This window comes from Leptodactylus fuscus, chromosome 11, assembly GCF_031893055.1.
Source record: "Leptodactylus fuscus isolate aLepFus1 chromosome 11, aLepFus1.hap2, whole genome shotgun sequence".
Taxonomy (NCBI): Eukaryota; Metazoa; Chordata; class Amphibia; order Anura; family Leptodactylidae; genus Leptodactylus; species Leptodactylus fuscus.
Window position 1 is genome coordinate 13516985 of NC_134275.1, and position 13745 is coordinate 13530729.

The following is a 13745-nucleotide window of genomic DNA, read 5'->3' on the forward strand; positions in this document are numbered from 1 at the left end:
TACCTAACCTCAAGTTCATAGCTGTGCCATCTTTATAAATCTCAAAAAACATTTAACTCATGAATTCCACTGGATCCGTCCCAATATGAGGAACCCACCCCAGAGTCAACACATTATTAGGGTTTGTTTCAATATACAGTACATAGCAAAGAACCCTGGTGAAGCACTATGGGTATATAGCCGTTCACATGCACGTGTATATAGGGATGTTTACTACTTCTTTTGTGGTAACCTGGTGTATAATGGACTATACCCATGACAAGAGAGGACTGGAGCATGGCGATAGAGGCGACAGGGTTGGCAGAGGTCAGGTATGACTTATTATTTTGGAACACTTAGTGCCACATATTCTTTAATAAATCAGGTACACATACTCTGAAATAACAGTTACCTTTTAAATTGCCTTAGGAAGATCCCGATATTCATGCTTCTCCTTGAGTCAAGCAAGAAGACCTGCAAAGTAAATGATCAAACATGAAAGAGATATCCCAATACAAAGATGTAACACCTGCACAACCTGTCCTGCTCATCCCGGCCTTTCAGCCTTTCATGCACCAGCCTGCCTCCTGTATCTTCATGTACCAGCCTGTTCCTTAAGAACTCCCATTTCACAACATCTTTTCATGCCAAGAATAACATTGTATAGTATTGTACCGCAAACCTATGCTTCCTATAAGAGCATTACAAGCTTCCTTATTAGCCGAGAAGTTACAGCACTGCCCTGAACAATAGGAAGAATAGGGAACTCTCTCTATGGCTTCCTGGGATAACACGCCACCCGCACAATTCACACGAGATCCCCGACACAGTCATGTCAAGTCACATGTCATCCTGCCATAAGATAACTGCTGGACCGAGATTAAAGAGCGCTTCCCCCTAAAATAAATAAAAAGAACTCAAGGGCTTGTATGGTATTAAATAAACCTTATCTGATTTATTAGGGGAACAGTCCAATGGGAATTGGCCCCAGCTGCCATATCAGGCAAAATGAATCAAGGAGGCCACTGGATCTGGGATAAGGTAGCCACAATTTTTCTAAAATCACACAACTCAGGGGAAATGAAAGAGTGCACATATATATACTGTAGTATCTAAGTAATCATATTGTCTTCATCAGTGGCGTAACTAGGAATAGCGGGGCTCCATGGCGGACTTTTGACATGGGGGCTCCCCCCTTCCAACACCGAAGACCTCAACCAACCCCCTCGTACACATTCCTGCGCACTCTATTATGCCCCATAGTGGCCCCTGCACACAGTATTATGCCCCATAGTGGCCCCTGCACACTGTATTATCCCCTATAGTGACCCCTGCACACAGTATTATGTCCCTTAGTGTCCCTTGCACACAGTATTATGCCCCATAGTGGCCCCTGCAAACAGTATTATGTCCCTTAGTGGCCCCTGCACACAGTATTATCCCCCATAGTGGCCCCTGCATACAGTATTATACCCCATAGTGGCCCCTGCACACAGTATTATGTCCCATAGTGGCCCCTGCACACAGTATTATCCCCCATAGTGGTCCCTGCACACAGTATTATACCCCATAGTGGCCCCTGCACACTGTATTATCCCCTATAGTGACCCCTGCACACAGTATTATGTCCCTTAGTGGCCCCTGCACACAGTATTATACCCCATAGTGGCCCCTGCACACAGTATTATACCCCATAGTGGCCCCTGCACACAGTATTATCCCCTATAGTGGCCCCTGCACACAGTATTGTACCCCATAGTGGCCCCTACATACAGTATTATGTCCCTTAGTGGCCCCTGAACACAGTATTATGCCCCATACTGGCCCCTGCACACAGTATTATACCCCATAGTGGTCCCTGAACACAGTATTATGCCCCATAGTGGCCCCTGCACACAGTATTATGCCCCATAGTGGCCCCTGCACACTGTATTATCCCCTATAGTGACCCCTGCACACAGTATTATGTCCCTTAGTGTCCCTTGCACACAGTATTATGCCCCATAGTGGCCCCTGCAAACAGTATTATGTCCCTTAGTGGCCCCTGCACACAGTATTATCCCCCATAGTGGCCCCTGCATACAGTATTATACCCCATAGTGGCCCCTGCACACAGTATTATGTCCCATAGTGGCCCCTGCACACAGTATTATCCCCCATAGTGGTCCCTGCACACAGTATTATACCCCATAGTGGCCCCTGCACACTGTATTATCCCCTATAGTGACCCCTGCACACAGTATTATGTCCCTTAGTGTCCCTTGCACACAGTATTGTACCCCATAGTGGCCTCTGCACACAGTATTATGTCCCTTAGTGGCCCCTGCACACAGTATTATACCCCATAGTGGCCCCTGCACACAGTATTATACCCCATAGTGGCCCCTGCACACAGTATTATCCCCTATAGTGGCCCCTGCACACAGTATTGTACCCCATAGTGGCCCCTACATACAGTATTATGTCCCTTAGTGGCCCCTGAACACAGTATTATGCCCCATACTGGCCCCTGCACACAGTATTATACCCCATAGTGGTCCCTGAACACAGTATTATGCCCCATAGTGGCCCCTGCACACAGTATTATGCCCCATAGTGGCCCCTGCACACTGTATTATCCCCTATAGTGACCCCTGCACACAGTATTATGTCCCTTAGTGTCCCTTGCACACAGTATTGTACCCCATAGTGGCCTCTGCACACAGTATTATGTCCCTTAGTGGCCCCTGCACACAGTATTATCCCCCATAGTGGCCCCTGCATACAGTATTATACCCCATAGTGGCCCCTGCACACAGTATTATGTCCCATAGTGGCCCCTGCACACAGTATTATCCCCCATAGTGGTCCCTGCACACAGTATTATACCCCATAGTGGCCCCTGCACACTGTATTATCCCCTATAGTGACCCCTGCACACAGTATTATGTCCCTTAGTGTCCCTTGCACACAGTATTGTACCCCATAGTGGCCTCTGCACACAGTATTATGTCCCTTAGTGGCCCCTGCACACAGTATTATACCCCATAGTGGCCCCTGCACACAGTATTATACCCCATAGTGGCCCCTGCACACAGTATTATCCCCTATAGTGGCCCCTGCACACAGTATTGTACCCCATAGTGGCCCCTACATACAGTATTATGTCCCTTAGTGGCCCCTGCACACAGTATTATACCCCATAGTGGCCCCTGCACACAGTATTATGTCCCTTAGTGTCCCTTGCACACAGTATTATGTCCCTTAGTGGCCCCTGCACACAGTATTATCCCCTATAGTGGCCCCTGCACACAGTATTCTGCCCCATAGTGGCCCCTGCACACAGTATTATCCCCTATAGTGGCCCCTGCACACAGTATTGTACCCCATAGTGGCCCCTACATACAGTATTATGTCCCATAGTGACCCCTGCACACAGTATTATACCCCTTAGTGTCCCTTGCACACAGTATTATGCCCCATAGTGGCCCCTGCACACAGTATTATCCCCTATAGTGACCCCTGCACACAGTATTATGTCCCTTAGTGTCCCTTGCACACAGTATTGTGCCCCATAGTGGCCTCTGCACACAGTATTATGTCCCTTAGTGGCCCCTGCACACAGTATTATGCCCCATAGTGGCCCCTGCACACAGTATTATGCCCCATAGTGGCCCCTGCACACAGTATTATCCCCTATAGTGACCCCTGCACACAGTATTATGTCCCTTAGTGTCCCTTGCACACAGTATTGTGCCCCATAGTGGCCTCTGCACACAGTATTATGTCCCTTAGTGGCCCCTGCACACAGTATTATGTCCCATAGTGGCCCCTGCACACAGTATTATGTCCCACTGTGGGCACCCATAAACAATTATTATACTCTGGGGTCTTTTCAGAAGGGGTCCGAAAAGACCCCTCAGTATAATGATAGCAGCGGTAGCGGCTGTCACTGGGCCCCTAATGTCCCGGGCCCTGTGGCAGCTGCCTCTGCTGCTATGGTAGTAGTTACGCCACTGGTCTTAATTATATAGAGGTTTTCGGGGGGACCTTATACCTTGACACTTAGGACTCATGAATGGGGAGCTTTGCTGCTACATACCTATTCAGACAATATAGCCCTGGCCATATTTTTTGGATGCCATCCCTGCAACTTTTTTAGGATCTATTTTCCTCTTGTGTGAGTTAGGTATTACTGATTTTGGCAAAGCTTGGTAGTATGCCATAACTGCTATGGAAGCTCCCACAGGACTTCCCATTCAACTTTGTATTAGGGCATCATTAACATACCCCAATGCAGCACCATATTAGGGGACTATCCCCCCAACCAGAGGCAACACTTCATATAGAAACAAATAGCAGAAACCTTCAAATGCATCCTTATGATACTGGAAGTTACAGCAAGGTCTACTGGCATTGTATTACAGCCGTGTCCATTCTGCATGTAATACAGCCATGTGCATGAGTCCTAAATGAAAGAGAAGTGTAGCTGTAATGCCTCGGCCTGTTTGGGTCTCAGTTCAATAGTTAATTCTAGCCTCCCCTGTGTGATTGACTGCCTGTCTTCCAATCAAGCCTAAGACAGGTCTTGGGCTTCCTATATAGTGGAGATCAGCCCTCACAGAAGTGCTGGCTATTGTGACTTTGTCCCTGCTAAGCTCCTCTTCTGCTACTATTGTATTACTGACTTCTGACCTCTGGCTTACCCTTTGACTACTCTCTTGGATTTTGATTCTGTACTGCGTTGCTCGATTGTTACCGGACCCTTGATGTGACCCGTGATGTGAGAGTATGCCCCTTTTCCAGGGGCACTCTTTTGTTTTGATCTCTCGTTTATATGTTTCTTTATGTTTTTGTTTATCTTATCATACAGTGATTTTTTGCACTTGAAAAAGGATTCCTATAATCCGAAACGCGTTGTGCCTACTGTTTTATCTACAATAAAAAACGTTCCGTTTTAACCATATGGTCTTCGTACCTATCATTTCAACGTTTGGCCTCTGAGCGCGGATCCCTGACCTTATCCATTTCCTGTTACCGGACCCTTGGCTAGCTGACCTCCCTTGTTGTTGTTTGTCTTGTCTTTGTTCTGTGTTGTCACTTATATAGGAAGGGTTCGGGATTCGCCAGCAGCTACTGGGGAATTGCTTCTATTGCAATTCACTTACAATATCTAAATAAAAAGAGCGACACAAGCAAAAATTGTATATTGAAACCAATCACTTAGGGCAGTGATGGCGAACCTTTTAGAGACCGAGTGCCCAAACTGCAACCCAAAACCCACAAAATTTTCGCGGAGTGCCAACACGACAATATAGACTTAATACTATGCGGATCCACAATTGCGGACAGTTACTGACCAAAAATTACAGTCATGTGGGGCTTTACAGAGCTTTCAATAATACAAACAACGTTGTACTGAAATGTAAAGGTCTTGGCATTTGGTACTTTGAACAATTAATTTTCACTATTTACATCGCACAGGATCTGTTTTATAGTTACCGTGTAATATTCTTACATCCTGTACTAATATCACGTCTGCTATAAAACAGATACTGTGTGATATAAATAGTGAGGGGACCCCAGACAGTATTATATGCTCTGCAGTGGGCCCACCACACAATATTATATTCTCCACAGTACCACAGTAGCCCCCCAGTGTTATATGCTCCGCAGTAGGTGTCCCCCCCCCCCAGGATTATATGCTCCACAGTGGCATCCACACACAGTATTGTGTGCTTATAAATAGGCCCCCCCCCCCAGTATTATATGCTCTTTAGTACACCCCCCAGTATTATAAGCCACCCCAGTATTATAAGCCCCCCCAGTATTATACACTCCCCCCAGTATTATAAGCCCCCCCAGTATTATACACTCCCCCCAGTATTATAAGCCCCCTCAGTATTATACACTCCCCCCAGTATTATACACTCCCCCCAGTATTATACACCCCACCCAGTATTATAAGCCCCCCCAGTATTATACACTCCCCCCAGTATTATAAGCCCCCTCAGTATTATACACCCCACCCAGTATTATAAGCCCCCTCAGTATTATACACTCCCCCCAGTATTATACACTCCCCCCAGTATTATACACCCCACTCAGTATTATAAGCCCCCCAGTATTATACACTCCCCCCCAGTATCATACACCCCACCAAGTATTATAAGCGCTCCCCCCAACATCATATACACAGTGAGCCACTCTCATACTCACCCCTGAAGAGCCGCCGGCATCCACCTTCTTGTCACTGGCGGCGCTGATGACGTCATCGCACCCGCGTCGGGGCAGAGGTCAAACTCTGCAGCCAGTGTAGGCCGCGGTCGCGCGATCCGCGGCCTACCCTGACAGCTTTCAGCTGTATGTGCATTTGCACATACAACTGAAGGCAGTGATCGCTCATCAACGGGGAATCCTGTACCGGATTCCCTGTTGGTGAGCGATCCGGGCGACCGCACGCGTGCCATAGGTTCGCCATCACTGACTGAGGGCGTATTCACACACCAGTGGAAAAAAAACAATGGGAGCGAATAAGTAACTGTCCATTTTTTTGACGGACGCAAAAAATTAGTCCGAAATCTGACTTGTTCTTCTTCATGATCTTTGTTTGTTTTGACGGTTACAAAACCAGACATGTGAGGACACTTAAAGGCTTTCATGGGATTTAGGAGTTTTGTGATGGTGAAAAAATAGATGTCAAATGGACTCGTAATAAATAGGAGGTTTGTGGGAATAAGAACTTAGGCTACGTTCACACTGGCTTTGGTCCGTGGTTCTTTATGCGTCAAGGACTGTTGCTTGAAAGTAAACTAACAAGATGGAAAAAAGTTTCCATCTCATTGCTTTCAATACAGTCAATGGAGAAGGGTCCAGACAGAGGGCGTTCAGTCTGCGCTTCATAATTCTGTCGGATTTTAGGCTAAAGCCTCACGTTGCGAAAGCACGCCGCTTTTGCCGCTGCAGAAAAAAACCCCGCTGTGTTTTACATTATCTGCAAAGTGAATAAGATCCTGAATAATTCCATTCCCAGTCTTCCGCAGCGTTTTTTAGTTGCGTTTTGCTACGTTGGGCCCTAGACTAAGCCTGATCCTACAACAGATCACAACAACTAACTAAATGAAGCCAGTGTGAACTCAGACTTATTTCATTTATGGATTTCTTCCCATCGCAGTCAGAACTACTGTATATACTCGAGTATAAGCCAAATTTTTAAGCACAGATTTTGTGCTGAAAAAGCCCGGACAGTGCCCAGTCTACTGAATATGGGGGATCTGCAGTGCTCCTGTTCCGGGAAGGGGTTAATAGGAGCACTGCAGATCCCCTATATACAGCCAGGCTGAATTCCACGTGGGGGGAAAAAAAAACCCAGTGCTCAAGCTCAGGGAAGGGGCAGACAGACAACCAAAACACCCCCTCCCCTACCCCAGCAACTACTGCACCCAAAAACCATTTTAATTTTTGAAATTTTCCAGTAGCTGCTGCATTTCTCCCCCTCGGCTTATACTCGAGTCAATAAGTTTTCCCAGTTTTTTGTGGTAAAATTAGGGGCCTCGGCTTATATTCGGGTCGGCTTATACTCGAGTATATACTTCTACATACTGCTTACATAATGTGAGTAATGTGATCATAACCATAAATAGCCCTGTACATGAGATCAGAATGTAATTGACACCAGGTTCACACCTGCGCTCAGGTTTCCGTTCTTCGGGTCCGCTTGAGGACCCCCCCCCCAAAAAAAAACGGAAACCCAATTCATTTAAAAAGTGGTTACCCGTGGAAACCCGCATACCCTATAGACTATAATGGGCTCCATCAGGTTTACAAGTGGAATGGGGAATCCCTGAAAATTGTTACATTAATATAAAATGGCGGTAAACTGCACAGAGCTGGTGAATTGTATACAGGCGATGTCTGCACTGCGCCATACAGGCTACATCTAATTACTTATATCCCACGCAGCTATATAAAGCTTGAAACAATAGCAAAATTGTTTATAGACAGGTCACGACTGGGTGCCTTTAAATAAGAATGTGGTTTTAAGAAAGAATGATCTTACTTCAGTACAAAAATATGTTCCAAAATTGGTCCGTGGATGTGCCACGTGTGCCATAATAAAGCCTGTCATGAAATGTATCATTTAGTGTACAGCCAAACGCATTTATAGGATTACGGGGGGTTAGTCACTAAGAACTCTTGCAACATAATATAATTATAAGTGAAGACCCTTAAACAAATGTACTGCAATTATTTGAGTCTTGATAATCCAGGAGGAGCATGCTTAGACAACTTGTGGCTTCCAGCAGCTGCGTCTGTGTGATGTGTGTGTGAGCGAGCACGCAGAGGGTTCTACTTGTATGTATTATGTTAGTGGTACAAGACATCATTCAGATGACGACATTAAAGAGAATATAATCTTATCTGCAGGTGGCATGTTATACAGCAGGAGGAGCGGAGCAGACTGATACATGGCTTTGCAGGAAAAGAATCAGTGTTACTTTTATTCATTTAAATCTCTTCTGACTCCTCATTTACATCCTCCCTGCAGAGATCTGGCGGCAAGCACATGCACCCCATTATAGTCTATGGGAATCTGTGTGCTTTCACTGCACACCGCTTCTTGCAAATGCGTTTGGTATTCCATTCGAGGGATTACTGATTATCTTTGTGTTTTTCTCCCGTGGCTGCCTCTTTACTTATTAGTGTTTGCACATGCTTACTTCCTCCAGCCTATCCTTGTGTTTTAGCATTTACTTAAGTCTGTGTGTTTTTGTCCCTCTTTGGCTAAGCAATGTACTGAGTTCTGATTCATGCATGCAGTCTTATTTTATACTAGTTTCTGTCTGTCATGTTTGCTTTATGAGTTCTGTGTTCTGTCCTAAGTTCTGTTTGCATGCATGGTGTTCAACTGTTTTATTGTTGGCGTCTTTGTCTATCCTGTTTTTATGCTTGTCCTGTTGGGTCTGTTTTTTTTAATCTTTGCTTGGCCCTGGGTTTTCTACAATAGACTTCTTTTATCTGTTTGCCCCTTTGCGTTCTGCTATAAACCTCTGGTATCTGTGTGACCCCTGAGCAATCTGCAATAGACTTCTGTTACCTGTTCGGTCCTGGGCTATCTGCAATAGACCTCTTGTACCTGTTTGGCCCTGGTCTTTCTGCAATAGACCTCTGGTACCTGTTTGGCCCTGGTCTTTCTGTAATAGACCCCTTGTACCTGTTTGGCCCTGGTCTTTCTGTAATAGACCCCTTGTACCTGTTTGGCCATGGTCTTTCTATAATAGACCTCTTGTACGTGTTTGGCCCTGGTCTTTCTGTAATAGACCTCTTGTACCTGTTTGGCCCTGGTCTTTCTGTAATAGACCCCTTGTACCTGTTTGGCCATGGTCTTTCTATAATAGACCTCTTGTACCTGTTTGGCCCTGGTCTTTCTGTAATAGACCCCTTGTACCTGTTTGGCCCTGGTCTTTCTGTAATAGACCTCTTGTACCTGTTTGGCCATGGTCTTTCTATAATAGACCTCTTGTACCTGTTTGGCCCTGGGCTATCTGTAATAGACCTCTTGTACCTGTTTGGCCCTGGGCTATCTGTAATAGACCTCTTGTACCTGTTTGGCCCTGGTCTTTCTACAATAGACCTCTTGTACCTGTTTGGCCCTGGTCTTTCTGTAATAGACCCCTTGTACCTGTTTGGCCATGGTCTTTCTATAATAGACCCCTTGTACCTGTTTGGCCCTGGTCTTTCTGTAATAGACCTCTTGTACCTGTTTGGCCCTGGTCTTTCTGTAATAGACCCCTTGTACCTGTTTGGCCCTGGTCTTTCTGCAATAGACCCCTTGTACCTGTTTGGCCATGGTCTTTCTATAATAGACCTCTTGTACCTGTTTGGCCCTGGTCTTTCTGTAATAGACCCCTTGTACCTGTTTGGCCCTGGTCTTTCTGTAATAGACCTCTTGTACCTGTTTGGCCATGGTCTTTCTATAATAGACCTCTTGTACCTGTTTGGCCCTGGGCTATCTGTAATAGACCTCTTGTACCTGTTTGGCCCTGGGCTATCTGTAATAGACCTCTTGTACCTGTTTGGCCCTGGTCTTTCTACAATAGACCTCTTGTAACTGTTTGGCCCTGGTCTTTCTGTAATAGACCTCTTGTACCTGTTTGGCCCTGGGCTATCTGTAATAGACCTCTTGTACCTGTTTGGCCCTGGTCTTTCTGTAATAGACCTCTTGTACCTGTTTGGCCCTGGTCTTTCTGCAATAGACCTCTTGTACCTGTTTGGCCCTGGTCTTTCTATAATAGACCTCTGTTACCTGTTTGGCCCTGGGCTTTCTGCAATATATCTCTGCTACTTGTTCTGTAGTCCTGCCCTTGTGTGTTGTGTTACCTAGCTCTTGTTTTTTTGTCTGTTCAAGTCCATCAGTGTTTTCAGTCTCTGTTCACATTATGCATTTCATCCAGTTCTGATCTGGTAGTGGTCTAGCGGATTCCCACAGTGAAGACCAAATCCCCATATAGGGGTTAAAGAGTAAGGACTAGGAACTCTGCTGGGATAATGCCCTTAGAGTTGGCCTCAAGCCAAACCAATTAGGTAGCATGATGGATCCACTCCCTGCCCACCTTGCAAGAACACAACTAATTTTAAAGATTTACGGGGAACCAGTCAATAGATGACCTCACTTTCATGGACACTCTCCAATGAAATAAATGAAGGGCAAGGGAAACTTCTGAATAGCAGATTTCCAGAACTTCCTCACACACCCAGACATGATGCCTCCCAGCAGTCTTGGTTTCAGCAGAACATTCCCAGGACCCCAGACATCTATCCTGCCAGGGGTGGTTACTGTGTGTTTTGGTTGGTCACATAAGAAGCGAGTGCCTGTCAGCAGACATTATCAGAGATTGATTAAAATGCAGGAAGCCTCATGAGAAAGACAGTAATGAAGAGACGAAGAACTGCAAGGAGTCACTGTATGGAAAACATTGCAACTACTGGAGAGCAGGGAGTGGACACAATCTCACAGGTTCATCTCTGCATGGATACCATCACAAAGAAGAACCATAAAGTCAATACCCTCCGAGGGTTTCAGTGGGAGATCCCTGTTTTTATGGCTACGGGCTTAGGCTTTGGTGTGGGTGAAAGTTAAATAAGGAAAGTAATATTTTAGGTTTCCTTGTGCTGGGCAGGTGGGGCTAAGTATATCGTGACAGCTGTCAAAGATGACATCCTTTGGTCACAGGACTGGTCACAGTCACTATGCATTTTATACTGTACTCAGATGTATTTGCTATGCTTTGAATAACCATGTGCACTGCATGTATGACATAGATAGAAAATACAAGGTGCAAAAAAAGATATATAGATAGATGTGGATTCGGTTACCTTGTTCGAACAAGCATCTATGATGGAAATGGATCGACGTCGATTACAAGGTTTCGGCACAACAACTTCTTCCTGCTTTGCAAACAGCTCCTCCATTTTCCCTGTGTCAATCTGCAGATCTCCCTGGAATGTTTCTGAGCTCCATAAACTAGTCCGACCCTTAACTTTCTCCAGTGGAATAGCTTCCCAGTTAAAGTTCCTTAATCGTGATCGACGCTTCGGGTCGCATTTTTGAAAAAGACTTCTTGGAGAATCCGAGAAAGCAATGACCGGAGGAGGTGGAGGTGGAGGTGCCGGGATTCCAGGAGCTGTGTATTTTTCCAAGTCATTGTACAGGATAGTGGCCCTGTCTTTCTCTAGGTCTTTGTCTATGGATCCCATATTCATTGATAATCATTGCATGGAAAGTCCTGGCACTTCTCTTCTGTCCTCAAGGCTTGGATCGGGGCTGGAACCTGCAGAATGGGAATAATAACCAGCACATTCTCAGTGGAGGCTTCACATGGCTCATTGAGCATAGGCACGCGTGGGATCCCTGTGAACAGCTGTCAGAACAAGAGATAAACCACAAGAATTCCAGCATTGACAAAAGAAGATGCAGTTTCTTAAGATATGAATGATTTTGCAAGTGTCTACACCTGAGAAGTTAACTAGGTGTTGAATGGTAAGGCAACTGCAATACCACCAACAAACACTCCACGTATGTCAATATCTAGACAGCTCCCTCACCATATGAAGATCTATCTGGTCTCAGGACTTACTGATAACAGCTGCCTACCTCCTTCCTCCTCTGTATAGATGGCTTATTATTAGGACAGGTCATTTGATGGATTGGGGCACACATGGAGTCCCCCCGCACGGATCAGCTATACAAGCCACCTTGACAATAGAGTACTTCTATGGGAGCCGAGGTAGTGCCAGCACCTAGCCACTACTGAGCGCATAAAGCCAAATGCTTTGAGGTCGGTGCAAGAATCGGCTGATCCGTTCAGGGGACACCAGTTAACCCCCCCACAGATCAGATACTTAGGGCCTATCTTAAAATTAAAAAATCCCTTTAGCATAATAAGACAAGTCTGATATTAGATTCATACTAGGGATAGTTTGTTCTCTACATCCCTAATGTATATGACTTCAAAGTCATAGAAGCTGCATAGATAGTACAGTGTGTGTGCATGAGAAATGATATATTTCTGGTTATTTTATGACTTATATTCTGCATTTTCAGAGGTTCTCCCCACTGCAGCCTCTGTCTCGAATTTTCAGGTCTCTCTAGAGTGGTTACCAAATACCACAAAAGGTTATGCAGAAATGCATCATTTTCGGCTGCTGCAGAAACAAAATTTCGGGGTTTTACATTACCCATCTTGCAGGGAAAAAAAGTTGCATCTTACAGTACCAGCAAAGTGAATGAGATTCTGGCTAATCCAATCAACACATTGCGGAAAAAACCCCGCTGCATGCCAATTATACCCTGCGGAAATTTTACCCGTGGCACAATAATCCGTCAGCGGCGGCTAGACTACTTGCTGATGATTTCCAGAAAGAAAGAAATCTCTGCACTGTGCTACATTGTAAAATAACTGTAGTCAATGATCATGAAGGGCAGCACTTCACTTTACTACTATTTATACACAGACACACTCATAATATACAGTCGTATGAAAAAGTTTGGGCACCCCTATTAATCTTAATCATTTGTAGTTGTAAATATTTTGGTGTTTGCAGCAGCCATTTCAGTTTGATATATCTAATAACTGATGGACACAGTAATATTTCAGGATTGAAATGAGGTTTATTGTACTAACAGAAAATGTGCAATATGCATTAAACCAAAATTTGACCGGTGCAAAAGTATGGGCACCTCAACAGAAAAGTGACATTAATATTTAGTAGATCCTCCTTTTGCAAAGATAACAGCCTCTAGTCGCTTCCTGTAGCTTTTAATCAGTTCCTGGATCCTGGATGAAGGGATTTTGGACCATTCCTCTTTACAAAAGAATTCAAGTTCAGTTAAGTTAGATGGTCGCCGAGCATGGACAGCCCGCTCTCATATCATCCCACAGATGTGCAATGATATTCAGGTCTGGGGACTGGGATGGCCATTCCAGAACATTGTAATTGTTCCTCTGCATGAATGCCTGAGTCGATTTGGAGCGGTGTTTTGGATCATTGTCTTGCTGAAATATCCATCCCCGGCGTAACTTCAACTTCGTCACTGATTCTTGAACATTATTCTCAAGAATCTGCTGATACTGAGTGGAATCCATGCGACTCTCAACTTTAACAAGATTCCCGATGCCGGCATTGGCCACACAGCTCCAAAGTATGATGGAACCTCCACCAAATTTTACAGTGGGTAGCATGTGTTTTTCTTGGAATGCTGTTTTTTTTTGGACGCCATGCATAAC

General features: G+C 45.1%; 1 protein-coding gene across 1 annotated transcript in view; it reads right to left on the reverse strand.

The window, feature by feature from the left end:
• The window catches only part of LOC142184766 (uncharacterized), a 46328-nt gene that overhangs the window by 28550 nt on the left and 4033 nt on the right, over positions 1 to 13745 (reverse strand). Inside the window, exons 2-3 of the mRNA XM_075259829.1 lie at positions 11335 to 11879; positions 392 to 453 (exon numbers count right to left, since the gene is read on the reverse strand). Coding sequence (XP_075115930.1) covers positions 392 to 453; positions 11335 to 11721 — 449 coding nt within the window. The 5' untranslated portion in view covers positions 11722 to 11879. The remainder of the gene's footprint in view (positions 1 to 391; positions 454 to 11334; positions 11880 to 13745) is intronic.